This window comes from Brienomyrus brachyistius, chromosome 14 (assembly GCF_023856365.1).
Source record: "Brienomyrus brachyistius isolate T26 chromosome 14, BBRACH_0.4, whole genome shotgun sequence".
In the NCBI taxonomy this organism is placed as follows: domain Eukaryota; kingdom Metazoa; phylum Chordata; class Actinopteri; order Osteoglossiformes; family Mormyridae; genus Brienomyrus; species Brienomyrus brachyistius.
This window is the reverse complement of record NC_064546.1, coordinates 8604492-8622561: the sequence shown is the minus strand read 5'-3', so window position 1 is coordinate 8622561 and position 18070 is coordinate 8604492. Positions and strand designations below refer to the sequence as shown.

The 18070-nt window shown below is 45.9% G+C and overlaps 1 protein-coding gene across 1 annotated transcript in view; it reads left to right on the top strand.

Annotated features, from left to right (window-relative positions):
* The window catches only part of tecpr2 (tectonin beta-propeller repeat containing 2), a 75196-nt gene that overhangs the window by 26683 nt on the left and 30443 nt on the right, over positions 1–18070 (top strand). The window contains exons 8-12 of the mRNA XM_048974921.1: positions 4077–4478; positions 4641–5398; positions 6693–6876; positions 7029–7202; positions 16787–16967. Coding sequence (XP_048830878.1) covers positions 4077–4478; positions 4641–5398; positions 6693–6876; positions 7029–7202; positions 16787–16967 — 1699 coding nt within the window. The remainder of the gene's footprint in view (positions 1–4076; positions 4479–4640; positions 5399–6692; positions 6877–7028; positions 7203–16786; positions 16968–18070) is intronic.

The following is an 18070-nucleotide window of genomic DNA, read 5'->3' as shown; positions in this document are numbered from 1 at the left end:
TGACAGCTACCGGCAGGCCAAGCGGGATGCGGCTTTGGCGGTTGCTGAGGCAAAAACTCGGGTGTGGGAGGAGTTTGGCGAGGCCATGGAGAACGACTTCCGGACGGCTTCGAGGAGATTCTGGTCCACCATCCGGCGGCTCCGGGCAGGAAAGCGGTGCAGCATCAACACTATTTATGGTGTTCAACTCGGGACGTTTTGGGTTGATGGAAGGAATACTTCGAAGACCTCCTCGATCCCACCGACACGCCTTCCGATATGGAAGCAGAGTGTGGGGACTCGGGGGTCACTGGTGCCTATTTCTGGGGCGGAGGTCACTGAGGTGGTCAAAAAGCTCCTCGGTGGCCGGGCCCCGGGGGTGGATGAAATTCGCCCGGAGTTCCTCAAGGCTCTGGATGCTGTGGGGCTGTCCTGGCTGACACGCATTTGCGGCATCGCGTGGACATCGGGGGCAGTGCCTCTGGACTGGCAGACCGGGGTGGTGGTCCCCCTCTTTAAGACGGGGGACCGGAGGGTGTGCTCCAACTATAGGGGGATCATACTCCTCAGCCTCCCTGGTAAAGTCTATTCGGGGGTCCTGGAGAGGAGGGTCCGCCGGATTGTCGAACCTCGGATTCAGGAGGAGCAGTGTGGTTTTCGCCCTGGCCGTGGAACAGTGGACCAGCTCTATATACTCTGCAGGGTTTTGGAGGGTTCATGGGAGTTTGCCCGACCAGTCTATATGTGTTTTGTAGACTTGGAGAGGGCATTCGACCGTGTACCTCGGGGAGTCCTGTGGGGAGTGCTCCAGGAGTATGGGGTACCGGGCCCCCTTTTTAAGGGCGGTTCGGTCCCTGTATGACCAGTGCCAGAGCCTGGTCCGCATGGGCGGCAATAAGTCGGACTTGTTTCCGGTGAGGGTTGGACTCCGTCAGGGCTGCCCTTTGTCACCGATTCTGTTCATAGCTTTAATGGACAGAATTTCTAGGCGCAGCCAGGGCGTTGAGGGTGTCCTGTTCGGTGACCTCAGGATTAGGTCTCTGCTTTTTGCGGATGATGTGTTTCTGTTGGCTTCATCGGACCGTGACCTTCAGCTCTCACTGGAGCAGTTCGCAGCTGAGTGTGAAGCGGCTGGGATGAGAATCAGTACCTCCAAATCCGAGACCATGGTTCTCAGCCGGAAAAGGGTAGAATGCTGTCTCTGGGTTGGGGATGGGGTCCTCCCCCAAGTGGAGGAGTTTAAGTATCTCGGGATCTTGTTCACGAGTGGGGGAACGATGGAACGGGAGGTCGACAGGTGGATCGGTGCGGCGTCAGCAGTCATGCGGGCGCTGCATCGGTCTGTCATGGTGAAGAGAGAGCTGAGCCAAAAGGCGAAGCTCTCGATTTACTAGTCGATCTACGTTCCTACCCTCACCTATGGTCATGAGCTATGGGTAGTGACCGAAAGAACGAGATCGCGGGTGCAAGCGGCCGAAATGAGTTTCCTTCGCAGGGTGGCTGGGCTCTCCCTTAGAGATAGGGTGAGGAGTTCAGTCATTCGGGAGGGACTCAGAGTAGAGCCGGGGAGGTGTTCCGGGCATGTCCCACTGGGAGGAGACCCCGGGGAAGACCCAGGACACGCTGGAGAGACTATGTCTCCCGGCTGGCCTGGGAACATCTCGGGATCCCCCAAGAGGAGCTAGATGAAGTGGCCGGGGAGAGGGAAGTCTGGGCTTCCCTGCTGAGACTGCTGCCCTCGCGACCCGACCCCGGAAAAGCGGAAGATGTTGGATGGATGGATGGATGGATGGATGGAAGTTAAAAAAATATTCTAGAACCTTCACCACCACTTAAAAGATTTAGGTGAATGTATATATATATATATATATATATATATATATATATATATATATATATATATATATATATATATATATTTGAGCCTGTGTGGATGCAGAAAATTGTGTACCCGATTCTTGTTTTTAAAAATCATTGAAGATGTATGTTGTATAATCATTCTACCCTGGAAAAAGAATGGTAGAAATAAATCATTAAAAGCCCAAAATTAATATGACATTCATGCCCCTGATGAGAGTATGTAAACTTCTGACCACAACTGTATCCGTTGCTTGGCACAGATGGAAAATTAACCAACCTGTTCTAACTGAAAGCTATGAATAGAAGGTTTGATCTCTATGCTAAATGAGCATGGGAGAACCAAAAAGTATGTAGGTTAAACAAAATACGTAATTTCGTAAGCGAGGATACTACACGCAACCCCAAAGCAATAGAGAATTAAAAATTTCTTTTGTTAGTAATTAGTTAGTTTTTGGGTGATCTCATTGCACAGTTTAAAAATATGGGACATATCACATTCCATGTTAGCTCAAAACGGGACACATTTTTTTTTTTTTTTCACAATATGGAACAATTGCGTTAAATGTGGGAGAAATGGCAACTGTATACGGACGTTTCTATTCAGACCAAAAAATGTTTATAATTTACTATTAAATCTGGCCAGCAGATTAATTTTCCATAGAATAAAAATGTTGTATTAACATTTTTAATTAATTAAACCAGTCCCAGCAAGGATCACCGCCAGCACCTTCAGTTCCCCCAATGCCCCACTCCATATCAGTGATATTAAATAACAATATTGGTCAAAATTTCCATATCAGTGCTCCATTATGGTATGGCATGAAAATGAGCAATGCACTGGTACTGTACAAAACTAGCAAAACTACTTTGCATCGCGTATTGTGCGGGTGAAACATAGGGCCCTGAGTGTTTTGAGTTGCTGTTCTCATGTTGCATGGGCTTTCTTTGGAGAAAGCCAATCTAAAGACAAGCAGCTGGGCTAATTGATGGTTTTAAATAATAAATCTAAGATTTTGCATATTAAAGTATAAATTTTAAATCATGAAATTTTTAATTTGTTAAAAATTATATTATTAAATAATTTTAATTTTAGCATATTAGTCAAAAATGTACTCAAGCATAATTTGACTGTCTGGTTTAATTAATTTGGGAGTTTGGATCGCTCCTGAAATGGACCTACATATCACATGATGACTACTCATATAATCACAAGAGCGACCCCTAATCTGAAGGTATCTTTCATGTTACTTCATTGACTCAATTCAAAGTGCTGATTGTCAGACTTATTTTTATTCTGGCATTGCATCCAAACCATCTAACTAAAATAAAATGCCTATCTAATGCTATGGATATTGTCACGATCGGTACGGCAGCGAGCTGCGATCGTGCGGGTAAGGAGCAGGCAGGCAAGCGGGATACGGGGAAAACGGGGGTTTATTTGGGGAAACCGGAGCAGGATGGGACACAGGCATTGACTCTCACAAACATCAATGACGGACAAGGGAAACCGGGGAGACCAGGACTTAAATACACAGGACTAAATCAAAGTAACTAGACAAAGCTGGAGATGATCAGGGAAATACACGTGGGTAATCAGGGGGCGTGGCACACACGAGGAGCGGACGAGCCGGGCATGACAGATATCTTGCTTTTCAGTCGCAACGCATTATTACATTTGATTATTCACTTTCACCTACGTTTTTTTTTTCTTCTGAAGCAATTTAAGAATGAAAAGTCACAAATCGCAGTATAAGATTTTTTAACTTGACATCATTAAATTTAAGCTGAAGTCGTTAATCCTTTAAATAGCTCATGTGTATATAAGTTATTGCATAAGTATAGTCAGGATTACTAAATAATAATCCAACCGAAGTTGCAAAGTATAGTCATATAGCTTCGTCTTCACCACAAACATTGGTCCTCTCCCATATAACGCATGAAGATCTATTTTAGGAAGGACCCTGAAAGAGCATTTTTATTCTGTAAACCATTTTTGATTAAAATCTTCTTGCATAATTATATTGTTATATTGTAAACATATTATGTTGGCTCAAGCAGTTGTTAAAATCCTGTTATATGATCCTACCATTGTTAAAACCCTATTCCCTTAATCCGGCTCTTGAAAATTTGTTTTGAAAAGACAATAAGTATATCTTGAGACGGTTTTTCATGAAGCCCCATTTTTATAACAGTGCATGATCTATATTCACTGTACTACCTTTGTTCTTTATCTTCAGGGTCTGAGTTGTCATTCTCTCCATTGGCAAACTCCATAATGCTTCTGCCACACAGTGGCGCCGTGGAGACAGCGGAACCTATAAGGACTATGACTATGATCTCCGAGCAGAAGGAGAAAGGAATGGATGGAAAAGTACAAAAAGAGAATGAAGAAGTGGAAAAACAAAACTTAGTGGAGGAAGAGAAGATGATCATATTAAATAAGCAATTTGAGAGTGAAGAAGATAAGCAGATAAGCAGCAATTTGGAACACTGCAGCCGCAGCAGTTCTATCAGTGGCATCAGTGAGCAATCAGATCTCTCCTCCAGCAGGTATAGCAGCATCACCCAGGAGGATTTGCAGCAAGAACTAGTGGTTAAGGCCATCAAAGTTAAGAGAAAGACTAAAAGGAGGAGGCAGGGTAAGTGGGATCAATTCACATTTTATAAACGACTCTATTTGGCATGAGATTATTTGTGTCTCATTCTTTAAATTCTTTGTCAACATAAGAAACTTAGTACTGAAGTGGTCAGCATGTTTCTCTTCGCCAGTAACTGTCTTTGTGGTGAATTTTACCACACAGAAAGTGGGAATCGGATTTCAGAGCACAGCAGCTGGTCAGATGGGGTGTTCAGCCAGGAAGATGGCAGCAGTGAGGGGAACAACACTCCTGTTTATGAAGTGGAATCTCACTGCACCAGCCTGAACTTAGAAAGCAATGGACCTGCTGACCAGGGCGAGATTATGAATTTAAGCTCCCAGAGCAGTAACCCATTTAACCTGCTCATCTCTCCAGATCCGGCACCATCTTTGGGGTGTCACAGCCCTGTGGAAATGTGTTTGTCTGGTACTCCTGCACCTTGCTGCACTTCATCCTGTCCACCTTCTCAGTCTTCCCAAGGACTAAACAGCCATTGTCATAAAGAGTTCAGAAATAATGGCCAAGATCTGTCACTCTCAGAAAATGAATGCTGTTATGACGTAAATACCCCAGATGTGGACTCACTTCTGGAATGTACCTTTTCATATACAAAAACAGGGCATGCCCCCACAGAGATACTGGCTGGGCCCAATCTGCAGATTTCCCCCAATGGTAATTTGGTGTATACAGAAAACAGTCCTGAAAATCAAGCTGCTTACTCCAGTGAAAATCTGCCTCAGCTGGGCAACTCATGTGAGCCAGAACTATGTGTATCTAGTGATGAAGATGACATCTATGCTTATGTGGTGCCACCCTCCCGCAACTCTGGCCTAGCTGATACTTTGCAAACTTCCCATTACCAAAGCTCCAGAATCAAGAAATTGGTAGAAGAAGAACCAAATCTTCATAAATCTGATCTGGTATATGACAATGCATCTCATTTATATGCAAATAACCTTGTTTCTAAAATTGTAAAATTGTTTATTTGGATAAATAATTCTTAGGAATATGTATTATGCATTCAGTGTATCTGTTATGTTCAAAGAGTAAAAAAAAAAGCTCAGCGTAGATGAATTTACTAATCTAATAGACTAGAGTCCTTTTATCTATGTTTATGCTGTTTCTACTGATTTTTTTTTAAGTCATCCACTCAAGCTATGCAGGAACGTAAAATGCTTCCTTTGTATATGTATGGTTTAGCAGGGAGATGTATTACTGTATGCTTGGGTAATATTTGCATGTGCTATCATTAGCCTGGAGTATTTCTGACTGAGTTGGAGAGCAGCTGACATTTAATTATCCTTCTGAGGTCATGTTTGAAACTAGAAGTAGAAAAAAAGTTGGGGATAAAATATTCAATATTTACAAGTATGAGTAATACAGGAGAGTAAAACAGCATATTTGTAGTCAGAAAATTTCTTCAACGATCACAAAAATCTAAATCGTAGTTCCTGGACACTATTCCAGGCAGCAAAGAGCACACGGCTAGGCTACACCCTGAATGGGATGCCAGTGGGTCAAGGACACAGGCATGCTACCACTTTGGGTAATTTAGAGACACCGGTCAGCGTAATGCATGTGTTTGGGCTGTGTGAGGAAACCCACGTGACACATGGCGCTGCCAGCATTCAAATCACCAACGCTGGATGTGATTGGTAAAAGTGCTGCCCACCATGACATTTCATCAGAATGCCAGAGTCAGAAATTACGCCAAAATAATTAAAGATGGGGTTGAGGACTGCCTTCATGCATATCATCCTTATGAAAATGCCAATTTAAATGTGCAGGTTATTGATACTTTTTCTAGATCAATTGATTATTGATGGGTACATTAATTTTTACTGCTTTGTTGATCAAAACAGTCTCATACTTTGTGAGACCTTGTAAGGGATTTGTCCAAAACAGTAGTAATATCTATTTAAGTTCTGTGGTGTTACACTTTGCAACCATTTAAAATCCCAGTTGCATTGCTCATGATTCATGATAGCTGTGTAGTGTTTAAAGACAGATATCTTTGCATATATGGGTGTAGAGAGATAATGAATTGAGGAAAATGCCGACCTTGGGAATATCCTGATAGACCTGGCGGAATGGTGTCCTTCCAGCAGAACCAAAAGAAGAAGTCTGCTTAAGTGAATGTCCCGAAGAGGACTAAAATGTCAAAGACACTTCTCTACTAAAGCAGCTGAGTACATTTTTCCCTCTTCTTTGTAGTTGGCAGAAAGTTGGATGGGCTACTCTGGGCCAGCTTGCGGAATCCTCAGTCTAATGGTGACAGACAAATATATTTGGTGCCTTGACTTCAAGGGAGGCCTATACTGCAGTGCATTACCTAATGATGGTCTTCGCTGGCAGAAGTTTGAGGACAATGTGCAGCAGTTAGCAGTATCACCTTCAGGTAAGAGTTGAGGAAGTTCTCCTGAAAATAACAACAGGTTAAAAATTTAAAAATCTGTGTTCCTTATTTACCATTTGTATTTATTTGTTTGTAAAACAGGCATTAATGAAATTTTGTAGGGAATGAGATGTGACAGAACATATTCATTTCAGGAACACTGTTATGGAAGGTGGAGCAGAAAACCAACAAGGCTTTCGCTTGTGGAAAGGTTACCATCAAGGGCAGGAGGCACTGGTATGAAGCTCAGAGCCAGGTCAACTTTGTGACCCTGAGTGATGACAGTGCTTGGATTATATCTAGTAATGGAGACCTTTTCTTACAGACTGGTGAGTCTCTTTGCTTTCTGATGATATAATTCAGTCTGGTAATTAACTGGCTACACTTGCACTCTCAATAAGATCAAAACATGACCAATTAAGACTGCAAATAGGCCTGTACTATATGAAGATATATATTGGATGGCAAAATAAAAATGTCTATTGTTTCATGTCTATTGTTTCATATTAACCAAAAATATCTATTGTCTATTGTTTGATATTAAGCCAAATAATTTAACATTCCATCCATCCATCCATTTTCCAAACTGCTTATCCTACTGGGTTGCGGGGAGTCCAGAGCCTATCCCAGAAGCAATGGGCATGAGGCAGGGAACAACCCAGGATGGGGGGCCAGCCCATCGCAGGGCACACTCACACACCATTCACTCACACATGCACACCTACGGGTAATTAAGCAACTCCAATTCAGCATGTCTTTGGACTGCGGGGGGAAACCCCACGACGACATGGGGAGAACATGCAAACTCCACACACATGTGACCCAGGCGGAGACTCAAACCCAGGTCCCAGAGGTGTGAGGCAATAGTGCTAACCACTGCACCACCATGCCGCCCCCTAATTAAATATTTGACATTCAAAATACAACCCTACTACATGCTTCAGCCATTTCAGTGGATGATTTCAATCCAACAGTGCAACATTGAGATTACTGTGTTTCATGTGCCAGAAGACTTATTTTTGACATAGAATTCAGAGATCAGTGGTCATTCTTGACACACCACAACAAAATGCATCCTCTGCATTTAACCCACATGTGACATAGCAGGGGGCAGCTAATTCTGCACCCGGAGAGCAATACCTTTCTCAGGGTACCTCGGTGGTGCTTTGTTGGTTGGGGATTTGAACCAGCACTCTTTCAATTACAAGTGCACTTCCCTAACCTCACCCCCAAAGCAAGAATCATACCCCTAGACCAGAGGTCAGCAACCTTTTTTTAGCGAAGAGCCATTTTCTCATAAAAGTCTGACCCAAGATTTACAAAGAGCCACAATGGGTAAAGAAGGGGGATTGAGATACAATTTTTCAATGTGATACGTGTATATATGCATTTAACACAAAAATAAACGTTCAAGTACTTACAAAAACTATTATAGAAAAACTTTTTTTTTTTGGCGGGGGCATCTCCGATTTAAATCACTAAGACGCGTAACAGCGCAAAGGTAACTAACAGTACAACGCTGATTAGTTCTGTAGTGATAGTCTTTACCCTCATCCCTCCTTTCGTTTGGTTCTGTAGTCGTCTGCTCTTCGCTCTCCACTTCAGTGCTGTAACTCTGCTGACCGAACAGTGCAAAATGTACTCATCGCTCCAAACTCAGCAGGCTATAATTTGTAAATGGGAGAAAATATAATAATTTTTACGAAGACCTGGGAAGGTGTGGTGAAAAAAAAACGTATATGAAAGAATTAGGAATCCCAATAGACATTGAAGCGTACATCCAATCTCAGGTGCTTTAGAAAACTCCGGAAAGCATACCATTTAACCAGATGTAATCTCGTTTTAGCGAATGACTTTGAGGAAGATGTAAATTATGCAGTTAAGATGTAACAGAAGCGTGTGGCGGACTGCCTCATTCACATATAGCTAAAGAATATCTAAACAAAAAATAATATTAATCCATAAATAAATCATGTATATTTACAAAAGTATTATCATAATATGTTAAGACATGAAAATGTGAATTTGTGTATCATTATAAGAAGAGCTGCAGCCACGTGGTAAAAAACCACAAATGGCTCGCGAGCCACAGGTTGCTTACCCCTGCCCTAGACCAATGAGCCCTGGTATACCAACGAGCCATGGTATTCCCTTAGTATATTTTTTTTAGAATTAAATTTGAGGTATACATGCATATTGTCACGAGAAACAGAACAGAGAGGCTCGGATCCTGGATTGCAACCCCACAAAAGGTTTATTGGTACTCGCCCAACTACAGCATCAAAAGGGACAGGCAGAAAGCAAGGTCGAGGGACAGGCGGAATGGTCGAATGCCGGAAGGTCAGTTTTACACGTAGGCACGGGACACGACCACACGGGGAGGTGGGGACGAGACGTGCCGGGCTCGGCAGGAAGGGCAGGTCAGGTACGGGAACGGGTCTGGAGAGGGAAGGAAAAACAGGTAAGGAACATACACTGGGCAAACAGATTAGGTCAGGAGCAAGGGTAAGACGATAGACTAGAGAGTGCTTGGTAAGGCTCGAGTACATCGGCGCAATACTTCGCGTTGGCCAGCTGTGATTGGGTTGCCTTTATCCCTCCAGTTATTAGCCCTAACCTCCCACACCGTGTAGGTCCTGCCTGTGTGGGCGTGACAGTACCCCCCCCCCCCGACGGCCGCCTCCTGGAGGCCGAGGACGCTTGCGGGGCCGCCCCCGCGGAGCAGGACGGGCAGGGTGGGCCAGGTGAAAAGCTTCCTTGAGCTCGGGGTTTGTAACTGCGCTGGCCGGTACCCAGCTACGTTCCTCTGCGTCCATCCCCTCCCAGTCGACTAGGTAGAAGAGCCGGCCTCCACGACGGCGGGAGTCGAGAAGAGTGCGGATCTGATCTGAGGGGTTTTCCTCTGGCACCTCTGCGGGGGGATCCACAGCCGGGGGTGTCTCTGGTCGTAGAGGACTGCGCTTCACGGGTTTGAGAAGAGAGACATGGAACGTGGGACAGATGCGATATACCTTGGGTAGTTGTAGTCGGTAGGCCACCGGTCCCACCCGCCGCTGGACGCGGAAAGGCCCGATAAACCGTGCTGTCAGCTTCTTACATCCGGGGATACGCAGGTTTCGAGTCGACAGCCATACCAATTGACCCACCCGAAACGTGGGTCCCACTCGACTCCGACGATTCGCCTGGTGTTTTCTCCTCGAGGCCTCCTTCGTCAATGCCTGTTGTATCCGTTGCCAGGCCCGCCGACTCTCCTGGTACCAATTCTCTACCCTCGGTACTGGTCCCTCTGGGGAGTCCCATGGAAAGAGCTTGGGTTGATATCCTAAGACACATTGGAAGGGCGAGACGCGCGTAATGGGACTCACCCGAGCGTTGAGGGCATACTCCACCCATACCAGGTGCGTCGTCCATCCGGAGGGGTCGGATCGACACAACAGGCGGAGGGTCTTGGCTACCTCCTGGTTGGTTCTTTCGGCCAGACCGTTCGACTTTGGGTGGTAAGCGGACGAGAGGCTGAGGGTGATTCGAAGCTTACGGCACATTTCCTTAAACACCCGGGAGTTGAACTGAGGTCCCCGGTCGCTGACAATGTCCTCTGGTAAGCCGTAATACCTAAATAACCCCTTTATGAGGATCTCGGCTACCTCTGTAGCCGAGGGCAGTTTGGGGAGCGCCACCAGTCGACACATTTTTGAGAACCGATCCACGACGGTCAGGATGGTAGTTTTTCCGGCTGACCGGGGGAGATCTGTAATGAAGTCCATGGCTACGTGGGACCAAGGCCGTGCAGGGGTAGGTAATGGCTGTAGCAGACCTGCGGGAGCTTGAGGCGGTGTCTTAGCCTGGGCACACTCAGGGCAGGATTCCACGTACTCTTGCACTTGCCGTCTCCAGCCCGGCCACCAGTATCGGCGGGAAACCAAGTGGAGAGTAGCGGGTGCCCCTGGGTGGCCCGTCCCTCGGTGGGAGTGGATCCAACTCAGTAGCGGTCCGCGGTACCTCCGCGCGACGTATTGGATCCCCTCAGGACAGCCTGGTGGAGGGCTTTTGCCCTCATTCTCGCCCTCATTCAATCTGGAGGGATCTCCTCCAGATCCCAGGTAATGGTTGACGCAAAACATGTGGGGCTAAGAATGGGGTCAACCCGTTCGGTACAAATGGGTGACTCAAACTGTCGGGAAAGCGCATTGGCCTTCACGTTTCTACTCCCCGGGAGGTAACGTACCTGGAACTCGAACCGGGCGAACCACTGGGCCCAGCGCACTTGGCGTGCGGAAAGGCGCTTGGCCGACTGGAGGTACTCCAGGTTGCGGTGGTCCGTGAACACCGTGAAGGGATGGCGAGCTCCCTCCAGCCAATGCCTCCATTCCTCTAAGGCCAGGCGGATGGCGAGAAGTTCCCTCTCTCCCACTGGGTAGTTATGCTCAGCAGCAGTTAACTTTTTTGAGTAGTAGGCACAGGGGTGTCGTCTCCCGGTCTGGGGATTTCTCTGAAGCAGGACCGCCCCGACCCCAGCCTCGGAGGCGTCCACCTCTACTTCAAAAGGAAGATTGGGCTGGGGTTGGGCCAGGACAGGGGCCGAGCAGAAAGCCCTCTTCAGTTTTACGAAGGCGGCCTCCGCCTCGGGGGGCCAGGCTAGCCGAGCTGTAGTACCTCGAGTTAACGTAATGAGGGGCGCCGCAACCTGGCTAAAGTTACGGATGAACCGTCGGTAAAAATTGGCAAACCCCAGGAACCGCTGTAGCTGTTACGGGGTCTGAGCCAGTCACGAATGGCGGCCACCTTCCTCTGCTCCATGGCCACGGTTCCCTGACCGAGGACGTAGCCGAGGAAATGGATCCGGGTTTGGTTGAACTCACATTTCTCTACCTTGGCGTAGAGGTGATGCTCCCTTAGCCGTTCTAGGACTTGGCGGACCTGCTGGACATGGGACTGCTCATTAGGGGAGTAAATCAGAATATCGTCAATGTACACCATTACACAGCGGCCGATGAGGTCCCGGAATACCTGATTCATGAAGGATTGGAATATAGAGGGACTGTTGGCTAGACCATAAGGCATCACGCAGTATTCATACTGCCCCCTACTGGTGACGAATGACGTCTTCCACTCATCCCCCTCCTTAATCTGAATTAAGTTGTACGCGCTGCGGAGGTCGAGCTTGGTGAAGAAGCGAGCCTCTCGTAGCTGTTCAAGGGATGAAGGGATTAAGGGTAGCGGTTCTCTCCGTCTAACGGAGATGGCATTTAACCCCCGGTAATCTATACAGGGCCGGAGGCCTCCGTCCTTCTTCTTGACAAAGAAGAAGCCGGCCGTAATGGGAGAAGTGGAGGGACGGATTATTCCCTGTTTGAGGCTCTCCTGGATGTAGCTCTCCAGCGATTTCTCCTCCTGCAGAGAGATAGGGTATAACCTCCCCTTGGGGTGCTTGGCCCCTTCCTGGATCTCAATTGAGCAATCACAGTCACATTGGGGAGGCAGGGTGAAGGCCCCTGCTTTACTGAATACATCCGCAAAGTCCTGATACTCCTCCGGAAGTCGGATAGGTTCCTCCGACCCGGGGCTCTCCACACTGGAGGTTCGACATGGCACAGACATACAGGAGGATAAACACGCGGCGGACCAGTGGGTTAGCTCACCCGTTCCCCAATCCAGGCGTGGATTGTGTTGCAATAACCAGGGGTACCCCAGGATCATTGGGTCCTTCGCCTGGGGTAGGACGTACATTTCTATCTCCTCCCTGTGAAGGACGCCGACGCTGAGAGAGAAGGGGTGTGTGCGGAAGCAAACTGTTCCCTCTCTCATCCTCTCACCCGTTACCCCCAGTACCGAAAGGGGCCTGGCGAGTTTCCTCCGAGGCAGTCCCAACTGGTTTGCGAGTGTGAGGTTAATAAAATTCACCGCCGCCCCACAGTCGATCAGCGCACGGATAAGGACCCTCCTTCCCTTGGCAGATATAATCACCGGGATTGTGAGTTGTCGGCGTGTGGGCGGCACGATCGGCGGATCACCTACTCGAGGGGTTTCCTCCTCCTGGCGTGGACGCAGAGGGCAGGTTCGGAGTAGATGTCCGGCCTCGCCACAGTAGAGACACAGCCCTCCTTGAGATCTTCTGCGTCGTTCTGCAGCGGAAAGAGGCGATCTTCCCAGCTGCATTGGCTCAGCAGCTTCGGGAGTGGGACTCGGGGTGTTTCGGCGAGCTTCGGACTGGTTGCGGCAGTGTCAGCGATCGCGCGCGGTGTTATCTAGACGTACAGCCAGCCGAACGAACTCGTCAAATGACATCGCCTCTCCCCGAGACGCGAGTTCGTCCTGGAGATCTTGGTTTAGGCCGCGGCGAAAGATGGTCAGAAGGGTGTCGTCTGTCCACGGGAGTCCTGCGGCGATCGTGCGGAACTCTAGCGAAAAATCGGCAGCGGAGCAGTTCCCCTGGCGGCAATCCAGGAGCCGATCGCCAGGACGGCGTTCCACCACTGGGTGGTCGAAGACTTCCACCAGTGCATGGTGAAAGTCTCGGGTGGAATCTAGGATGGGACTCTGGTTGGCCCACATAGCGGTTGCCCAGTCACGTGCACGTCCGGTGAGGAGAGAGATGACGAATCTCACTTCCGCTGCCTGTGTGAGGAACATCTCGGGATGCTCCTCCACATAGATGCCACATTGCATCAGGAATCCCCGACACTGATCGGGGTTGCCGTCATATCTCTCGGGTACGGCGACTGGAGCGGCAGCTCCCCGATGAGGTGGGGAGGCTGGCAGCGGGGTGCGAGCTGCCTGAGTCGCCAGGAGCTGTTCTACAGCGGACAGGCGGTCTTCCAGAGCCGTGTGGGTTGCAGGATCCATTGGGATACGGCGAAGTATTCTGTCACGAGAAATGTATAAGCTCGGATCCTGGATTGCAACCCCACAAAAGGTTTATTGGTACTCGCCCAACTACAGCACCGAAAGGGACAGGCAGAAAGCAAGGTCGAGGGACAGGCGGAATGGTCGAAAGCCGGAAGGTCAGTTTTACACGTAGGCATGGGACACGACCACACGGGGAGGTGGGGACGAGACGTGCCGGGCTCGGCAGGAAGGGCAGGTCAGGTACGGGAACGGGTCTGGAGAGGGAAGGAAAAACAGGTAAGGAACATACACTGGGCAAACAGATTAGGTCAGGAGCAAGGGTAATACGATAGACTAGAGAATGCTTGGTAAGGCTCGAGTACATCGGCGCAATACTTCGCGTTGGCCAGCTGTGATCGGGTTGCCTTTATCCCTCCAGTTATTAGCCCTAACCTCCCACACCGTGTAGGTCCCGCCTGTGTGGGCGTGACACATATAAAGCTATTATGCTCCCTAAACCATGTAACCTCATGTGAAACCAACGGTGACGCATGGAGACTCCCATGCTTCCTGTGCCACAGGACTAGTTTTTAAAATATTCCCCTGGTATATTCTTTTAGAATTAAATGTGATGTATACATGCATAAAAAGCTGTTTTGCTCCCTAACCATGTGACTTCATGTGAAACCAGCTGTTCAGCATAGAGACTACTGTGCTTCCTGTGCCGCAAGGCTAGTTTTTGCTGTGCACTGTCCCCCATAGTTTAATGCTTAAAGCTCACTTAACTGGACATGTCTGTATTGTTTAGCTTTATACTTACCAATCCATTAATTATATGTTTTGTACTTTAAATAGATACAGTGCAGTTATTATTAGTAACTGAAAAGTATTGCAAGGTTAAACGGACACAGTACACTCTTTTTTAAGTATCACGGCCGCAGTGCGTGTTGCCTGGTCCAGCAAAAATCTCCCACCCAAGCTCTGCTTAAGTCTCAAAAAAATCTAAAAAAAATTTACCGGTATTTTGCATACTGATCACATTCAAATTTACATTTTAAAACCATGGTTATATAATGACGTCACGTAGGAGGAGGCACTATCCGCTCCCAGATTTGCCAATTTCAGTCTTTAGTGAGATTTTCAATTCGAGACAGGTTTGCACACACATGCATGTGCATTTCCATGTATGTAACAGTTTTATTACCTTGTAAATAGTCTATTGAGCTTGCAAACTACTTCAATGCTTCTGATGTAGCTAATTTTAGGTTTATAATGGAATAATATATATTTGCTGTAAGATTGCTTGCTTGAGCCTGAAAGCATGAATGTTACACCAGATGCGTGAGAATTTGCAACCTTCATCTGTTGGCATGATAGTTGGCAGTGCGTCTGTCTCTGACTTTCGGTGGCTAGTGATTCACTCAAAATTAGAAGCCACCATTAATAATAATTAATTTCTTTTTCCTCTTACAGTCCATTGCTGCGGAACATTATTATTAACTTCAGCCTTGCGCCAACTAAATTTGCCAATCAGTTTATTTCATTCATTCGATCAGATATTCACACATAGCCTGTGACAGTGGAGGAGAAATGCTACCTTATTCTACCAACATTACTGTTGGCTAGGAAGCTCACCAGAACAATACAGTGGAATCCCCATATCTTGTGCTTTGGTAACCATAGTGTCATTATAATTTGTAAATAAAATTTTATTATAGGTATGTAAGTACACAGAAAACAAGTAACTTAGAGTGTTCGCTACTATCCACGGTTTTGGATCTCCACAGTAGGTCTTGGAACGTATCCCCCACGGATACAGGTGCAATACTGTATTTAACATGACCTCAGTGCAGTTGTGCTGCGCTGTGTTTGGTAATTACCTTTTAATGCCTTTTATCTTTAAGGAGCATCCTTCCATTATATTCGTGTTCATGTTATTATTACGTGTTCTGCTCGCATGATCTTATATACCAGTCCTTGAGTTTGAGTTCCAAATCTGCCTTTAATATGCCAGTAAATAAGCTTATGTTTGTCGTAAGTTTATGTTTGGTTACCAGACATTTCTGTCCAAAGCACCTTACAGAAATAATTTATTATTATTATTATTAATAATAATAATAATAATAATAATAATAATTTGCCTATCTTGATTAGATAGATGACCATGAGAACATAGTCACAAACCGCTACGGCAGTGTAGTATATAGTCCATTGTGTAACATGCTTCTCACCCAATATTTCTAATTGTTGCCCCCCCGACCTGAGCAGTCTAGATCTGAGCCTGAAAAGTATTGCAAGGGAATTCAAAACTAGAGAGGAAACACAAAACTATTAAAAAAATAAATAAGTCCCACCCTGACCTCCCTTAGGGGCTTCATATATCACAACTGATCTGTAAAAAACACAAATACATTATTATCCACAGATATGTATTTTTTATTTATGATGCCTACAATCCTATCCAAAAAATTTGGAGCGATTTGTACAGGTGATAAGAGTTTTGCATATGTATGGATCACGTTTTGCCTGTTTGTGGATCATGTTACATATGTGACTTCCCTCCTGTTTGTGGATTTTTGTCCAACTCATACCAAGGCTGATCTGTAGAAAAGAAATCACAAATATATTGCTATCCACAAAAATGTTATTTGTATTGTACAAAATCATATCCACAAAAATATGATTTATACACATGAAATGGGTTTTGCACTTTTGTGGATCATTTATCTATTTGTGCATCACACAGCATTTATGAACTTCTCCTTTTTATTTGCAAATTTTTGTCCAATTCGTGCAGCAGCTGATCTGTAGAAAAAAATCCAGAAATATGAAGTGCTATCATGATGTATGTATCGTATCGGGATATGAGATAACTTGGGATATTGGGTTAGGAGATTTTGGTCATATGGCAAAGCCCTAACTGCAAATACCAAAATCTTGCAAAATATTAAAATCCTTTTTTTGTTGTCCTTTACCATAAAGATAAGTTCAGAAGATAAATGTTCACCATTCAAAAACTAGGATATGTTGTTACTGAAAAGAGGTGAAATAAAGAAAATAAAATGTCATACTTTTTTATTGTTTATAGGGTTGAGTGGTGACCGTCCCTGTGCCCGGTCAGTAAAAGTTGACTCCCCATGTCCCCTGGTCCAAATAACAGCAAGAGACAGTGCTGTGTGGGTCCTCAGTGAACAGAGAGGCGTCTTCTACAGGGAGGGACTTAGCAGCTTCTGTCCTGAGGGGGAACGCTGGAAACATGATGATGTCAGGTATGCTTTTACAATTACGCTATAATGACACATATCCTGTACAAAGTTACAGTGAGTCTGAAACTTGTTACAGGAAGGTGGGGAACACCCTGGATGGGATGCCAATTCATCACAGGGCAAGGCACGGGGACACCTTGGGCTTAAGAACATAAGAAATTTACAAACGAGTGGAGGCCATTTGGCCCATCAAGAGTTGTTAAAATCTTATCTAGCTCTTATCTGGATCATGTCCCTCCTTAGTCTCCTTTGCTTGAGGCTAAACAGATTCAGCTCAGCTAACCTCTCCTCATAAGACATTCCTCTAAGACCAGGAATCATTCTCGTAGCTCTACGTTGCACCCTTTCCAAGGCCGCAATGTCCCTCTTAAGGTATGGTGACCAAACCTGCACACAATATTCTAGGTGGGATCTTACCAAGGAAGTATATAATTGTAGCATCACCTCCCTTGACTTAAACGCCACCCAGCTCTAATAACTACTCGCTGTCTGTTAACCAGTTTTTGATCCAAGCTGCTACAGTTCCTAAAATCCCTGCAGCTTTGAGCCTAAGCAAGAGCTGTTTGTGAGGGAAAACATCCAAAGGCCTTCTGGAACTCTAAGTAGATCACATCGTAGGCCTTTTTGTGATCAATTTTCTCTTGTAGCTTCCTTGGAAAACTCAAGTAAATTAGTTAAACAGGATCTAACTCTGTTGGCTATCCCTCAGAATGTTATTTTAATCCAGGTAATCTACCATGATTATAGCTTCCATTACTTTTCCAGTTATGCAAGTTAAACTGATTGGCCTACAGTTTGCTGGATTACGTCTATCCCCTTTTTTGAATATGGGAATTACATTAGCATGCTTCCAATCAGAAGGTACCACAACAGCAGATAAGCATTTCTGGAATAGTAAAGTTAAAGGTTGGCTAATAATATCCCTCATCTCTTTTAAAACTATAGGTAAGATGCCATCAGGGCCCTGCAATTTATTTATTTTGAGCTTAGCTAGGTTTTGTATGACATCAGCCTCAGTTATACATATATTGGCCATAGACGCCACTGTATTTGTACTAAATGGTGGTAAGTTACTCATGTTCTCTACTGTGAACACCCGTGTGAAA